This window comes from Poeciliopsis prolifica, unplaced genomic scaffold, assembly GCF_027474105.1.
Source record: "Poeciliopsis prolifica strain line A6 unplaced genomic scaffold, Auburn_PproV2 SCAFFOLD001, whole genome shotgun sequence".
Taxonomy (NCBI): Eukaryota; Metazoa; Chordata; class Actinopteri; order Cyprinodontiformes; family Poeciliidae; genus Poeciliopsis; species Poeciliopsis prolifica.
The window spans coordinates 19,274,598-19,290,058 of record NW_026562376.1 but is presented as its reverse complement, the minus strand read 5'-3'; the positions used below and the strand labels follow the sequence as shown (position 1 = coordinate 19,290,058).

Sequence of the window (15,461 nt, the reverse complement as noted above, 5' to 3'; positions counted from 1 at the left end):
TTCGCAACACAGAAGATTAAGTTCAGCACAATTTTGAACTGCTTTTAGCAATAAGCAATCACTTAACAGATTGCAGCAAACAGAAAAAAAACAATGAGATGCAGTTTGTGTTTACATTACATACTGTAACGCTCTTGTTCTGTGTACAGAATCTGATTCTCAAAACTTTGATGAAGATGCTCAAAACTGGATTAGAAAAGTATCTGTGGGTAACAAGAGTATAAAACAGTAACAAGGATATAGAGAAAAAATTGACTTCAAGATGTTAAATTATGCAAATGGGGGGTGGAGGAAATCCAAACAAAAATAAAAAGATAGTTTTAGAAGCATTATTTTACTTACTACTGACATGATTGTTAAGATGTAGTGCTCCAGGTTGTGTCCGTGGTGACGGGCCATTTTGGCGTCTGCCGTCACCATCAGCTCAACGTAGCGGGGGTAGGAGAGGAAGCGCTTGCGCCGCCGCGGGGTGGTCGTGCCATCTCGCCTGCTGCCGTTTTCATCAATGTGACGCTGGTTGATTGTGGCTGTAAGAGAATCCAGCTCCTCAGCCATATTCCCTCTGCGCTCAAAAGAGGCCGACCTCTTGGAGTTTCCTGTTTTAACGAAAAAAGAGAGAGAAAAAAATCTAAATATCAATCAAGATGATCAGGAAAATCAACTCTTGTATAATACGACTGATACGAATGGTTTCAAAGTGAAACATATTTTTCAAAATTTACTTGCGTGGCATCTAAACATACAATACATTAATGTGAAGAATATTTGTGCAAGACATTTTCTGTAAAAATGTGGTTAAAGTGAATGATTTTTGGTAAAAAAAAATAAATAAATAAAAAATTAAATAATAAAATAATAATAATAATAAATGGTTATCCTCAAATTTGTTCCCATTTAAAATGGCCAATATCAAACAACGTCATATTGAATAAGTTGATTATTATTCAGCTTGCTGAAGGAGTTTGGATTGTTTAAACCTGTGATGGTGCCATCACAGAATCCATCATCAATTATGTTGGAGAGGATTTTTGGCAAAAATCTGAGAGCATCTGCAAAAAACAAACAAAACAAAAAACATTTAAAGCAGAACTAGACCATAAAACATAATAATGGCCCAACCCAAAACATCCTGGGCAGAGTCAAAGCTCAGGCATTGATTTAAGACTGACTGCACATGCAAAAAAAAAAAAAACATTAAGCATCTCAAAGCTGAAAATTAGAGGTGGAATAAAAGTTTATAGTCATATAGTTATTGTGTTATACGAATGTGCAGCAGTTTTACAAGAAGACTGCAGTCACTGCTTAACCTTACTATGAGCCTGGTCAGTCGTTTCTGTGAAATGGTGGCGTAAAAAGAAAGATTGCGCTGAGAGGAATAAATCAAATGTATTTAGTCCCAGACAGCAACAATTTCATTTGCAAGCACTGAGATGAATGCCTTCAGCCGCAGTCTCCCAACCAGAATGACAGCCGAATACCGTGCATATTCAGCAGGCTCGCTTCTTTCAGCTGAACTGCACGTGTTGAGCTGGCTCTGAGCAGGAGATTCCTTCACCGTGACAGGGTGAAGTTAAAAGAGGGAGACAGGGGTAGACTAAAAGCGTAGGCAGGTTTTTTTGTTGTTTTTTTCATTGGAAGGAAGGAAGGAAGAGGAAAACTTGGAAAGTTTCGAGCGGATTTAATTACACATTCATGAGACCGAAAGAGCTTAGTAAGATACTTCTAAAGAGCCAAAAGCAGCATTAAAAAAACAGATAAGCCGACTCCAAAAGACAAACGACTGCAGGTGATATAAGTTGTTAGCTCAAAACTGCATTTTTGAGGTAAAACAAGTAAACAGATCCATAAAAACTATTTAGTTTTGCAGTGAATCATCACACGATGTTACAAGACATCCAGCTATCTCTAAGCTCAAGGGAGACTAATCTAATTTCCATACAGGAAATGCAACATGAGGGTCTGTCAAACAATTAAAGGTTGTCAGATTTCAACATAATTCAGAGCTGGAACAGATGAAGGCACAATTTTACCTTATTTAGTTGCACCTAAAGGTATCCATACACATTGAATTTTTACACATTTTACCTTAAAAACATTATTTAACAAACAAGAATCGGAAGAGTGTCACCCATTTAAGCCCCTCTTTACTCTGACACCCTTAAGCCACTTCATGACTAAACAGTAGTAGTCCATTAGTGATTATTTAATCTCAGAAAAAATATCATAAGCCCATCTGTCCAGTGAATACATCAGAGGGATGCTGGAGAACATTACTGACAGGTCATTCGAAAGAAGAGTGAGATCTCATTTAAAGCCAGTACTGGTGTCCTGAAACTTTTAGGTCTCTCTCCTTTTCATTTCACGCCATTCAAATAATCAGGTGATGAGCAGGACTCGTAGAACTGCTAATGTTGTTGTACTGACAGAATACAGCTTGACACCTCCAGATTGGTCATGTATTAAAATAGCCCAAAGTACCGACCTAAATCCAATTGAGAATCAATTGAAAACTAATTTTCACAGTTGTGACTAAGCTTGAGATATTTTGCGAGCAAAGAGGGTGAAAAATGCCAGTCTCTAGTGGAGATTTCTTTCAGTAAACGATAACAATTTAGTGTTAAGCAACTGATTTTGTGCAGTAAGTGACTGACTCTAAGGAAGCGTTTCAATGCTTCAGAGCCATTCGAGTTCATCAACCTCCTCAACTTCGTCCTCGGAGATGGTGAAGACTTCGATTGTACTCGCCAAACTCAGTTTTTCCATAGTCTTACACAAAGAGAGATTGTGTCCATCTGTTTGAAAGACGGGGGGGGAAAAAAATATGGAAATGGTGGGGAGGCAATCCATTTAGTGCTCTACGACTATTCAAGCAGTGCCCTCAATGGGTACATGAGGCAGAGCGTGACTTTCTGGCACGACGATGCGCAGCTCTTGCCGCTGAGAGGCCCAGCCCCATACCAGTCTCAACATCCCAGCTACGGCCGAGCCCGTCTGTGCCCCTGCACACGGGCCTGTCTGCTGGCTCAGAACGGAGCTTTGTGTTTTCCTGGAAGAAACTCATTAGTGTCAAATCTACGACACTAAACCTCTTTAACGAAATCATCAATACAGACATCAAGGGGATTACGAAGACACAGAGGACTACCAGTAACAGTACAGAAAGAAAAAAGAGGAGATGAGCATATTGTATGGTCCCAAGTATAACAGTATTTGAATCAGTGCAGATTAGCCAAATCGCCTTGAGTTGAATCTGCTACTTACACCTTGAGGACACTGACCTTGTGCACTGAGCACAGAGAGATGATTTCACACTATGGGCTCTGATTCAAATCAAATAGATGCATTAAGTATGGACGTATAATTAGTATTTCATCTAAAAATAATTAAAGTATCATAAACTTCAACTGCAAGAGTTGACAGAGGTCCATGATATAGATGTCTCACCTGCACGTGTCCAAAGCTTCATATAAAAACCGACCAACCAACCTGAGCAGCAGTTTTAGCCTCCTGTTGCTGTGTAAATTATTTCATCAGCATGCCACAAGACGATCACAGTGAGACAGTTTAAAAATCAAATATTCAGGTTTTGTCTGGGATTGGTTGATATTACATGAACAACTGAAATTGAATCATTAAGGAAGCTGATGGTCAAAACCAAATTTAGGCCAAAAGAAGCAAAAAGTACTTCAGGTTTATATTAGTTATCCTACAATGCAAATTTGTATCTTGTTGCATGAGTTTATGGAAGACCTTAAGCATTTTTTAAAGCAAAAAAATAATGCACAAATCTGAGAATAACAGAGAGCTCCATAAGAAAAGAAGGCATAGATGTACAATAAACACATTTTTTTCCTCACTTGTCCGACATCAGACCACAGATGATCCTGAACTAGCATGCAACAAGCAATTGTGCGACACACATTAATTGTATTGGCTATAAAAGATTTGACAGTATTACATACAATGTAATTACTAATCAGCTGTGTACAATGTCAGCATTTCAGCTCAGACCTCTAAACATTTTACAATGAAGAGTTGAATTTCAGTGGGTTTACAACAAGGAAGCACTCAGTGTAAACGTCTTCGCCGTGAACTGTGTGCAGTCAGTGCACCAGTCTGTCCAAAAAGAGATTGATTTCTACTTAAATGCAGATGCTTTGACTCTCCCAAACATCCAAGTTCAGGAGAGAACAAAGGGAAACTCAAGTTTCATTGTTGAGCTAATTAACATTCTTTAACAGTGACCTGCTGAGAGTTTGAGCTTTATTCCCAGGGTAATAATTAAAAAGGCCATATACCTCAGACATATTGGTATTGCCTTGCCTCCATACAAAGTCAGACAGTCTGCTTACTGAAATTACCTGACAGCGCAACTCAAGAAGGGATAAATGTTACAAGCTTCTTCAGACGGAGGCACAATTAAGTGCAATTCTGTGGCTAGACTGGTAGAAGCAAAGACAACAAATTGTTTCAGCTGAAGATGGCTTTTAAAAAGTCAAGTGGTGTAGTTTCAACCTCACTGAAAGATGTGGGCTTTCAGCACAGCGGGTAGAACTAAAAGTGTTTAGTTCAATAGATAGATAAAGGATTCATAAGCTGCAATGTATGCTGGCATTTTGAGAAAACATCTGTCACTCAAATCTCAATATGTGAAGATGGTGATTTTGTGATGCTGTTTCACCCAGATTAGTTTGGTCTAATTACCTTCCTGCACAATTCTGCCCGATTCTCATCTCCTTTCAGTGCTCCATCAGGACTTTCCTCCATTGAAGTGGATTTCTCCAGTAGAATTTCATCTGAGTGGCACCGTTGATTTTTTGGAGGCGTTTAAGAACTGTCCTCTGCTGCAATGGCCGTTCACTCCGTGTTGGCCACGCTTCTAAATATTCGATTAACGTTAACATTTATCTTGTTCGGCTCGGCACTTCTCTCTGTGCTGCGAGGTGCGATTGATTACAGTACAGGCAATCAGCGGTAACCTTCATAGTATCGAACTGGCCCATTATATGTTACGGCCAAGTTTTAGTGACAGAGTCGACGTCTTCAGCAAGCGTAGAACAAAGAGCTGGTTTTTATCGGGTTAATCTAACTTCAATTATCAGATTGAACTTGACAATAATTTATAAATTTATTGCGGCCTCCAAGCTGAACTTCTAAATGTTTTGACTCAAACCAATCAATCATGCAAACAAGCAATCTTTATGAAAAGGCTGCTAAGCTCAGGTAAAGTAACTGTTTTCTAAAGCATTAAGCCTAGAATGACCCTTAACCCCCCCTAAAAAAACTACTTAAACTGCAGAAGCACCTTTGGCCTTGACATGCACAAAGCAGGTCATCAGTTTTCATTACTGTCGAGCTCATCTCTGACAAACAGCCGCAGCCCCGGGTCACAACACTAATGGTTCTCCAAGCAAGTCGTCCCGTAGACCTGGTTTTCCTCAGAGAGAGCTGCTTCTCACCTGCCAGTGCCACTTATCTCCAACTTTCACCCAGGTCACCAATTAGTTAGCCACTGTCACTCCAATTATTCTGACCATTCCACTCGGCCCACATCTGTTGCGACAACCCAGACAGTAGACACTGTCAGAAAATAGCTCCAGCTGAAATCTGTCTCGGGAACGGCTAAAACAACACAACACATGGGGTTCAGTAAGGCCACGGCCTCCGGACAGGGAGACACATGGAAGCTATTAAGGTCGCTGACAGCGTATAGCTCTGTTTGGGCCCTGTCCAGAGATTCTGCTATCATTAAATCAGGTGACACTGAGTGCAATTATTAGCAGCTATATGTCATGCTCAGCTGTAAATTCAGAGACAGACAGTAGTCAGAACGCCTGCTTAGACTTAGTGGATCAGATTCACGATTTGGACTCATTTTATAATTTTGCACATGTAAATAAATGCAGCAGCAAATACAGACTACATATCGACATCTTAGATGACAAAAGCCACTACGGTTTTCAGAAGTAGTAAGCAGCAAAGACAGTGGGATCTTGCAAGTAGGCAGACACCACTCCCAAACTCTGGAGTAAGCCTGACAGACAGACTCATGCAGCGCAGGCCAGGGATGAAAAACACACACAGAAGAACAGGAGTTTCCTTTCCACTCCTCTGACTATCTGTTCAACAGCTTCCAGCATTAAGTGGGTTGCTTGCTTCATCCACCGACTGCCCAAACAAATGATATGCACTTTAATGTCGTTTTCAGACTTTGTCACTTTATAACCACAAAAGTTGACCTACAACTGTTAGATTATAGCTTTGGCTGTGTTGCTTGAAGTCTTCTACAGCCTTCAACAACTGTTCTTCCACACTGCCTCACCGTTAGCTTATTCCAAGCTCTCGCGTCTTCTTCATTTTGTTGTCCCGACTTCATGATGCTGTCACCACCATGTCCCCCTATGGGGTGGTGTGTTCAAGGTTTTGTGATTTAATTGCCCAGCGTTGTGCAGCTAGCCCAAAGGGTTACAGTTTGGTCACGTCTGACGAGAACACCTTCTTCCACATTCATGCTGTGGTCCTAAATGGCTTGAAGGAAAAGTGAGAAGGGACTTTTCATGGCTTTCAACTGTGGTTTCCTTCTTGCTACTCAGAAGGCGACAGATAGTTGTCCTGAAAACAGATTCTCCCACCTGAAGTGCGGATTTCTGCAGCTTTTCAAGATTTATGATGGGGATCTTGGCTGCTTCTTCTAATTCATTGAAAGTTTACAAAATGTAAAAAAATAAATTAATTAATAAAAATGCTGCCATGAAAAATTCAAAATCCTAGATACAAAATATCATTGTTCAAGTGAGTTCAATTTAGAGGATAAAAAGCCTCATAATTTAGCTCAAATCAAGTCACCAATTCTTTTAAGTCTTGAATCAAATTTCTGGCAAGGGACTAGAAAACATACACAGTTCGACTTTATTCAATTCTTGCTCATTTCCAACTGAATTTTAGAAAACACAGACAGAGGCAACCAGTGAAGAATTTACCCCCATCTCCAGACACCCTCATCCTTTTTTGGTTATCTCTTTTCGAAGGACAACACATGGACTGGCATGCAGGCTCAGAGACAGATACCCTGCAGAATGTGTGTCATTAAAGCTGTGTTGTGATTCGAGCCTGATGAGCTTCTACCCTAGATGCTTTTGACTCCAGAACCTGGCTCAGGAAAGCACTTTGTAACTTTAAACATGAATCACCCACTCAACGGCTACCTACAACAGTGGTATTCTCAACGGCAGTGAACCCACCCAGGCTGGGAGAGCGAGGAAGGAAAAACCAATACCACTGCTACTCATATCAGTCAATGAGAACTTTTGGGGCCTGTCTGAGCTCTTTCTGATAAAACACTGCATTAACCCATTAAACCAAAAACAAAGACAGTTTACATTGCTATTTTTTTATTTTTTTTCACCAGCTCATCCAGTGACATAGATGCTTTTATCAACAGTCCATGAAGATACACACTGGGAAGAAAAGCTTCTGAAGACAGATATATGCCATGTTCTGTCTGCTAAAATAACAGAATACCACATTCCATCGAGGTAACACTTTAAAAGTCCTTACGAGTCCACTTTAATCTGACAACTCTGAGACGCTGATGGCACATGCACGACAAAGTCAAGGATTTCTGCATGTCAAAGATCACAACATTGAAACAAAACTTAACCTCAGTTAATGCATGTGCAGACATTACTGTGGATTAATTTTAATCATATTTGTTCTAAAAAAAAACATACAAATTTTGGGAACTTTCACCGCCACAAGGTAGAACTGTCCCAATTCTTGTTGTCATGATAACCTACAGTGAGTTAAGGTAGTAGTTTTACATGTGATGTAAGAAGAAGTAGAAAAATAGAGATGTGCCCAAAATTGAGCTGTTAATGATGAATGAAAAAAAAAACATTTTTTGGATCAGCCCCAACACTCGACTAGCGACACAGTAATAGCAACTTCAGTAGGGTCACTGTTATTGAAGGAAGAAGACGGCACGTAAGCTATGTAACCATAAATGAAACCAGAGTAGTAAGTATTTTGGTTCCTTGTTTATCAGTGATGGTGGGCTGGAGCAGGAGATTGATGGATTGAACCTTCATCTCTTTTAATTCAACCATTCCTTCAATCTGGTGAAGAAGCATTTACTGTTCTCTTTGAGAGGGCTAATGGCAAAGGTACCCAACTCACTAAATATGCCCTGTGGCCAATGAATGACTTGCAAAGTGAGCTGTAGAGACACACTGGGGAGAAAGATGTCTGGGTTTCCCTTCTGGATCTTTAACCCCCACAAATAGGTCTTGTTGCAGTCCCAGGGCTTTGCTCTGGCCTTCTGTATTAATGTCTGTGTTTCAGAGCTGCAGGTAAATTGGCGCTGATTGGAGGCTGATTTCATGAAACTGGCCAGTGTCACCACGGCGGACTTAGATGCACCACTTGTACGAGTTTCTCTATCACTCTCCTTCTTTCTCTAGTCTCCTGCCAGCCATTTTCGGGATTTTGTTTCTGTTTGTTTTTTTCTTCAATAATTACAATTTTGAGTTATTCACATGCATTGCTTCTCTTTACTTATTATGGTCTTTAATCACCAATTGGGGGCTCGTCCAGGATGATGAGTGTAGGAAAGATGCAGTATTTTATCATTTTGAGAGTTTAACCTCTGACTGTCATGGAACGTGCTGAGTCTGCAACGACTGGGATAATAAGATGTTAGGATCTAGATTCTCTACAATATACCCACAAACACTGGTGTTTTTGTAATTCCAGCTCCATCAACTGAACTAAATCCTAAAAGAAAATGCTAAGGTCAATTAAAAGGGTCACACATTTTTTCTGAGTAAAATGTGGTACATGTATGGAAAAGAAATCGTATTTTTCCATCCCATACAGCAGCAGAATCTTTACACTGTTTCTGGTCGTTTATGGCTTAAGAGAAATACGTTATTGTTGCTGTTTTTATACTTTTTATTATTACAGCGCTTACCAAAATTGGTATCTGTGAATAAAAGCAGAGATTGGGAAAATGCAACAAAATTCAAATAAGTGCATTTCAGCACACTAAATAATTAGTGAAGCTAAAAAACATTTTGATTAACTTTTTGTGTTCTGTCCCAGTCGGACGTGATTGACATCTTTTTTTTCCAATTTTGGGTCTTTTTATGAGTTTTCTTCAGGGATTGCTTGGAAAACCAAAGCCAAATGAAGATTATTAATGACCACCCGTGAGCAAATGTTTAAAGAAAAAACAATTTCTTTACAAGTGGGGAGAAGCTGTATGACAAGTGGGGCACACTTGGCCGGTCTGCATTTCCATGTGTTTGAACCTAAAAAGGCCTTTGAATGCCTCAGACCTCTTCAAAGTCCCAAACCTGCCAAACCACTCGGCACTCCAGTTCCCAGTTTTGATTTCGAATAAGAGCCCTCTTCACAGACACATAGAGAAAGAGAAGAAAGGAGTCATAAAGATGACTGACCCTTACAAAGGCTGCTATTGTAACTTCAGAAATAAGACCGAACTCCAGCCTCTCAACATCACATGCTCTCAAGGTCAATAATTTCATGGATATATTAGGAAATAAATTGTCATTCTAGGAATAAGGATCATCTTGGGTTACTGCAACAACTGAAATGAACTAAAAATTACAATATCTGTACATTTGAGCAGAAATTACGTTTTCTTTAGTTTGTCCGCTATATATTGGACATAAAGCTAGAAAACAATCTTTAAGACTTTAAGACGGAAATGTTTGAAATTGCACCGAGAAATTATATGCTGTCAGGAATGAGACTATGTGAGCTCTGCCCAATCAGTGAACACACTGTAACATGAGCTACCAGGCCACAGTGACAATAACTCCCTTTGGTGAGGAAACGGTTACTGTGTGAAGACACACAGTTTGCTTATTTCACTGTCGGCGAGGCATTTAAGTGACAACATGAGGTATAGGTAGCTGTTTAAAGGGAAACAATTTTCTGCAACATGTCTGTTTTATTTAATGCCACAATAGAAGAAGAGATAACAGGAGATACTAGGTAGGCTAAAAGTAAAACTACAAAGTTGCTGTGACTTGTCTATGTGGGTTTTCAAACTCTTGTCATGGAATGTTTAGGATTTGGAAAGGCTGGTAAACTTTTTTGAAATCTTAAAGAGTCATAGTTAAGTACCTTAAATCAAGGAATACGAACAGAGACTGCTATTCTTCAGTTGCTAAAGGCAGATTGAAACTTGAACTCCATTTTGCAGTATTCAAAATTATGTGATGCCGGTTTCTTTAGAGATGCCATTTATGATTCTTAAAAAGTTACATACTAAACAACGAAGTTGCAAGATGTGGTTGGAAAAATCATAGTTTTTTTTAAAATGATGATTAGACACAATGTGTAATTGGTTGTAGAGAACAACCTATGGCATTGAGTTACTTGAAATCAAACTTCATTAATGAAAATGCGAAAGCAGTTCAAACCTTGTACTACGAGATTTGCAAATGTCAATTCAAAAAGTAGCAACTACAAGTGTTTTGCAAGCAGAACGACACGCGTCAAGTCACGGTTTATGTCGGACCCGCGAGTAGCAGAGTGCTATGCTCTCCTTCCCATAAAAAGACATGACAGGCTTGTTAGTCTTGACTCAATGTGGCGTTCAAAGAGCACCTTTTATCACTCCATCTGAGAGAGGCTCCTATCTGATAAAGCTGAGGAGTGGTAGCCTGGGTCACCTCACAATCCTAAGTTGGGATCACTGGTTCTTTTAATCCTCCTCCACTGTGTTTACTTCGCTTTCCTTTGATGAAGCCCCACAGGTGTGCTGGGAAATTTACATTTCTTCCTATCTCCCACCTCTTAAATGCACCAGAAAGTGTTATTTGTTGTACATTGATTATTTGTGAGGTCTACAATTACAGAAAGTTGTAATTAAAAGTGAAAGATTGTGAGGGATATTGTTGCACGATCGACTTTTACGACTTTGCGGTCTGACTCAGAGCCCAAAGACGTACAAATTATAAAGAAATTAAGAAAAAAACTGGAAAGGGTGTGGGAAACAGAAAGACACAGATGGTAAATAGACCTAAAAAGAACAAGTTCAACTTCACAAGCCACACTTTGAAGTCAGCCCTGGAAATTGAAAAAATACTTGTCCACATGAATGAGGCGAAAATGTCTCAAATTGCAACACATTAAGAACAAACATAAAACAAAGTAACTGACATATATCCCTCTGGAATGGTTTCAAAAAACCTAACAAAATTGCTCCAAGACCCAATCCACGATTCAGTCAGAAGGTCACAAAAGAACCCAAAACAACATAAAAAGCGCTCCAGGCCTCACTTTTCCCAGGACAGTTTAACCTTCCCCATCTTTACACAAGCAGTCTTTGGGTAAGTGCAGTACACCCTGGACAAGTCGGCTGTCCAGCAAAGGTAAGTGTTCAAGGTTTAATTGTAAGGAAGAGATTGGGTAAAAATGGCATCAATGGGAGAATTTCAAAGTATAAGCCACTGATGGCCAAAAATACAAAAAAATCTTGATGAGGACCAAGACTTGCAAAAAAAAACCTTTGGATGTAGATTGTTGGGAGGAGTTTGCCCATTACGATCTTAAACACAAGCACACTGCAGGAACAGGAAGAACACTTCTGAATGGCTCAGAAAATAAATAAAAAACTTGTCCAAAATTGGCCCAAAATCCCACCGCAGTGAAACCGTCCATCACCAGGACTTGACAGCAGTTTTCACTGCCAAAGGGCTGACAAGACCAGATGTTAGGTTTACAAACCAAACATTGCTTTCACACAACCTCACATTTTAACCCATCTTAAAAGAAGCCACCAGTTTAACATTTTATGCTGTATTTACTCCAATCTTTGACCTTGATCAAATTTAACCAGGTTAAATATGATTCTGCAGTTCTCCGTATTGTCTATGGAAGTCGCTGTTGAAATTCAGAATCTGTCATTTGCCACATGCTTCTTAGTAAGAGCAAGTAGTTGTGCAGACTTATAAGTATGTATGTCCATACTTGTATGTGTTTGTAGAGGCTGAAGTTGTCTAGAGTACAAGTACTGAGGTGGTCACAATTGGACGAGGGTTAAGACCCCAGAGCAAAGGGCGAAAGATCCAGGAAGCAGAATTTGTAATACGAAATGAATGTATGATGAGGCGTCTGGTGTTTTTCTAAAGGTTGAGTATACTTAAACATGTTCCAGAGTGGGGGTGCAGTGAACATCTCTGGCCCCAGACTCTGTTTGCCACACACACAGGCCAAAAGCGTAAGAGGGCAAAGCATCATAAGGCGTCATTGGCCTGGCTCTCCAGGTCAGTCCACAGACAATGGCCACCATCTCACCACAAAGACCGAAGCCAGACAGCAAGCAACTCAAGAGCTCTGCCCATGAAAGATTTATTGCATTATGCAACAAAGGGCCACCTTGAGAGCTGCCTTTGAGGAGTTCAGGGAGGGTCTTCCATCGAGGTGAACTTCACTTAGTCACGTTGCTTTTTCTGCCACCCAGATCCCATAAAAGTTCTAAAGGAAACAGGGGGAACTCACAAGCAGGCTCTCGGGCGGAAAACTATCCCCCCCACCACCCCTCCGAGTTCTTTTAAATGCAACTCCAAACTAAATTGCAATTACTTCTAACCTTGTCTGAGCTTCTGCCAGAGAACTTGGCAAAGATTTATCCATCAGAAGAAAAGCAACAAACAGCAAATAGCCCTTGGAGCCAGTTTTGCTTAATTAAGTTGAGAGAGGCTTTCATTAAAACCCCTTAATCAAGGCTGAAATTTTTTAGGTATCTTAGACACACAAAAACTGTGACTGTGACTGACAAGAATTACAATTTTAAGGCAACATTAAAGGCCGTGATTCAGAGAAGTGTGCGCAGGTAATGAGGAGGTAAGTGTTTGAGGATGAAACTCAGACAGACTGTGGTTACAGGCAAATGAGCGAGGCTGTCTGTTACCGGAGGCAGCACAGGGTTCATCGGGATGCGAGGTGTTTCGTCTCCTCTCGTGGCGATAGACGAGATGCGGTTTGTTGTGCTCTTCTTCGTACTCCGCGTCAGACACGTTCAAAAGTGGCTCCAAGAAGTACTCGGCGTGCTGCGTCGTAAATGTTCCAACCTGACGGAGAGGAAAGAGACGTCATTCACGGCCTTGGCACAAAGCGTGTGATTGCATGTGAGAGCATATACTGTGTGTGCTCTGCGGGGTTCAGTTTACGACTGACTTTCATTGTAACTAAAGTAACGCTCTTATGGCCTCAGGCGAAACTCTTAAAGAGTTTGTCTGCTTTTGACGGGAACGAATGGAAAGAACATACCTAATCAGAAATCTCTTGTCAAAGCTCACTTTGAGTCACTCTTGAACTTTTACCCACGACAGTAACGGGGCATTTTCAAACATTGTGCACCTTTTTATGCTTTCATCAATAAGCAAGCGGTGCCCTGCAACTGTGTGAACAACCTCGTGCGTCTGCGCAGAAGCTGATCTGCCATGTGTTCACCACTTTGGAAATGTGTTTCCCTCCTCACACGCTGACAGTGGGAGGAGTGACATCATCATAAAAGGAGAGAGCTGCTGACAGAGGAATGCTAATATTGATTTGGCAGCTCAGCTTCTCTCAAAGCCTCTTAGCGCTTTGAGCCATGAGGCACGGTGGTGTTTGCATGGTAATTTCATGCGCACACTTAAGCCGGATATTGGACCCTGGAATGTTATCTTTACAGGAGTGTTACACCACAGCCGTCCCTACAGGTGATGGGCATTTGACAGCGGGAAACGTACGGATCGGATACGGAAAACAAGTACAAACTGTTTGTTCACTAAGAGTGGAAGGATTTGTTCACAATTTGTTCTCAACACCCTTCCAGTGCAGTGTTACGAGACCACAGAATGTCAAACTTAGACACCTTCTTGTGCCTTACCCGGTCATTTTTCAGTTCCAAGAACTCAATGAGGATGAAGTTAACCATAAAACTGTTGGTTAAAAATCAGTGTTAACATAGTCTATCAATGTCTGCTGTTGTGCACGGTGAGCTCACTTTGTTCCCCAAATGTAGAGTTAGGCCACTCTCTTCAGCATGCACAGAATGTTAGCCCTGGTTGAAAATGATGAGGACAGCACATCACAGTTCTGGCTTCTCCAAGGAGGAGCTAAGAAGCCAAATGAAATTGCTTAGTCATCTAAAGGATTTGATCATCAGAGGACATAAAGTAGGACTGGACACACTGGCCACAGGCCAGAACTGCAATCTAATCATATCCACAATGGCAGAATGTCAAGTAATATGACAATCTTGAGGGCAAATCTGCTATTTGCATTCGGCCACCCCTTTGATTACATTCACGAGGCTCTCCAGCTGAAACAAGCGATCTGCACATTCCACAATAACATGTTGAAGTTTGTGAAAAGGTTTGTTTTTCATTTCAGAAGTTTAAATGTATTATAGCTTACAGATTAAGTACATATCGAATGAAAGCCTGTATTTTGGGGGGACTTTTGGTGATGGGTTACAAGTAATGAAAACTCAAAACTCTCAAAAAATTTGATAAATTCAAAAAATGATCTTTTAAACATTTTAAAACAGTTCTTAAAAAAATATATAAAATTTAATAAATTAATTGTAGTTGGCAAGTCTGCACTGCACTAATGGCACTGAAATGTGTTTAGGTGTATCTCTCTAAAACGAACAAAGACTTTTGTTTGGCTAAAAGACGTTTCGTTTTTTTTTAGCTGAACGTCTGAGCTGATGTGCTGTCAACTGATAATCTGTGCACAACCTACTTGTTAAAATAAAAATAAACATTTTTACACCTTTGTTCGCCTGTTGCATTTTAAAACAACTTAATCTGATGTTAAGGTGTAAGAGATGAAGTGTAACTCTCGATGATTTGTTACTAAAGCTTTGTAGGAATAAGAATTACATGAAAATTGCTGCAATTTAATGTTTAGCGAGATTATTTTTAATGATGTGCACATTACAGAATATTTAAGCGAGACCACATTTTTGCACACTTAAGCACTTTATAATTAAATATAAGGCAGCTGGTGCCTGTTTTCTTGCAATGCTATGTATCGTGAATCCGATTTAATCCTACAACTCTCTACTAGCAGCAGTCTGAGAACACAAATGACCTGTTGCATCACAAGAAAGAGGCAAAGCTTTAGTTTCCCAGTGTTGGCTCAGTAAATCTCCCAGACGTTTGGCTAGAAAGGAGAGCTGAACTGGACCTCACAACCGACTGGCTTCTATCTGAACTAAGATGAAATGGCTTTTTTGGGGGGGTTTCATCCCCCTTTCTTGTGCTGAGTCATCCAAAACACTGTGATGACCCCTGAAGGGAAAGGGCCCGTAGAAGAGTCGGGATCCTGATCTTTACGTCGTTTAGAAGATGGAACCATTTCTCAGGGCAGAATGACCCATCACACACTTCTATTATGGGAGAAAACCGAGAGCGCCAGCTCCGCAGGGAACAAGC

General features: G+C 40.4%; 1 protein-coding gene across 1 annotated transcript in view; it reads right to left on the bottom strand.

Moving 5' to 3' along the window:
- The window catches only part of LOC129354936 (A disintegrin and metalloproteinase with thrombospondin motifs 20), an 85,543-nt gene that overhangs the window by 66,109 nt on the left and 3,973 nt on the right, over nt 1-15,461 (bottom strand). The window contains exons 3-4 of the mRNA XM_055024531.1: nt 12,944-13,103; nt 343-596 (exon numbers count right to left, since the gene is read on the bottom strand). Of these exons, the coding sequence (XP_054880506.1) occupies nt 343-596; nt 12,944-13,103 (414 nt within the window). The remainder of the gene's footprint in view (nt 1-342; nt 597-12,943; nt 13,104-15,461) is intronic.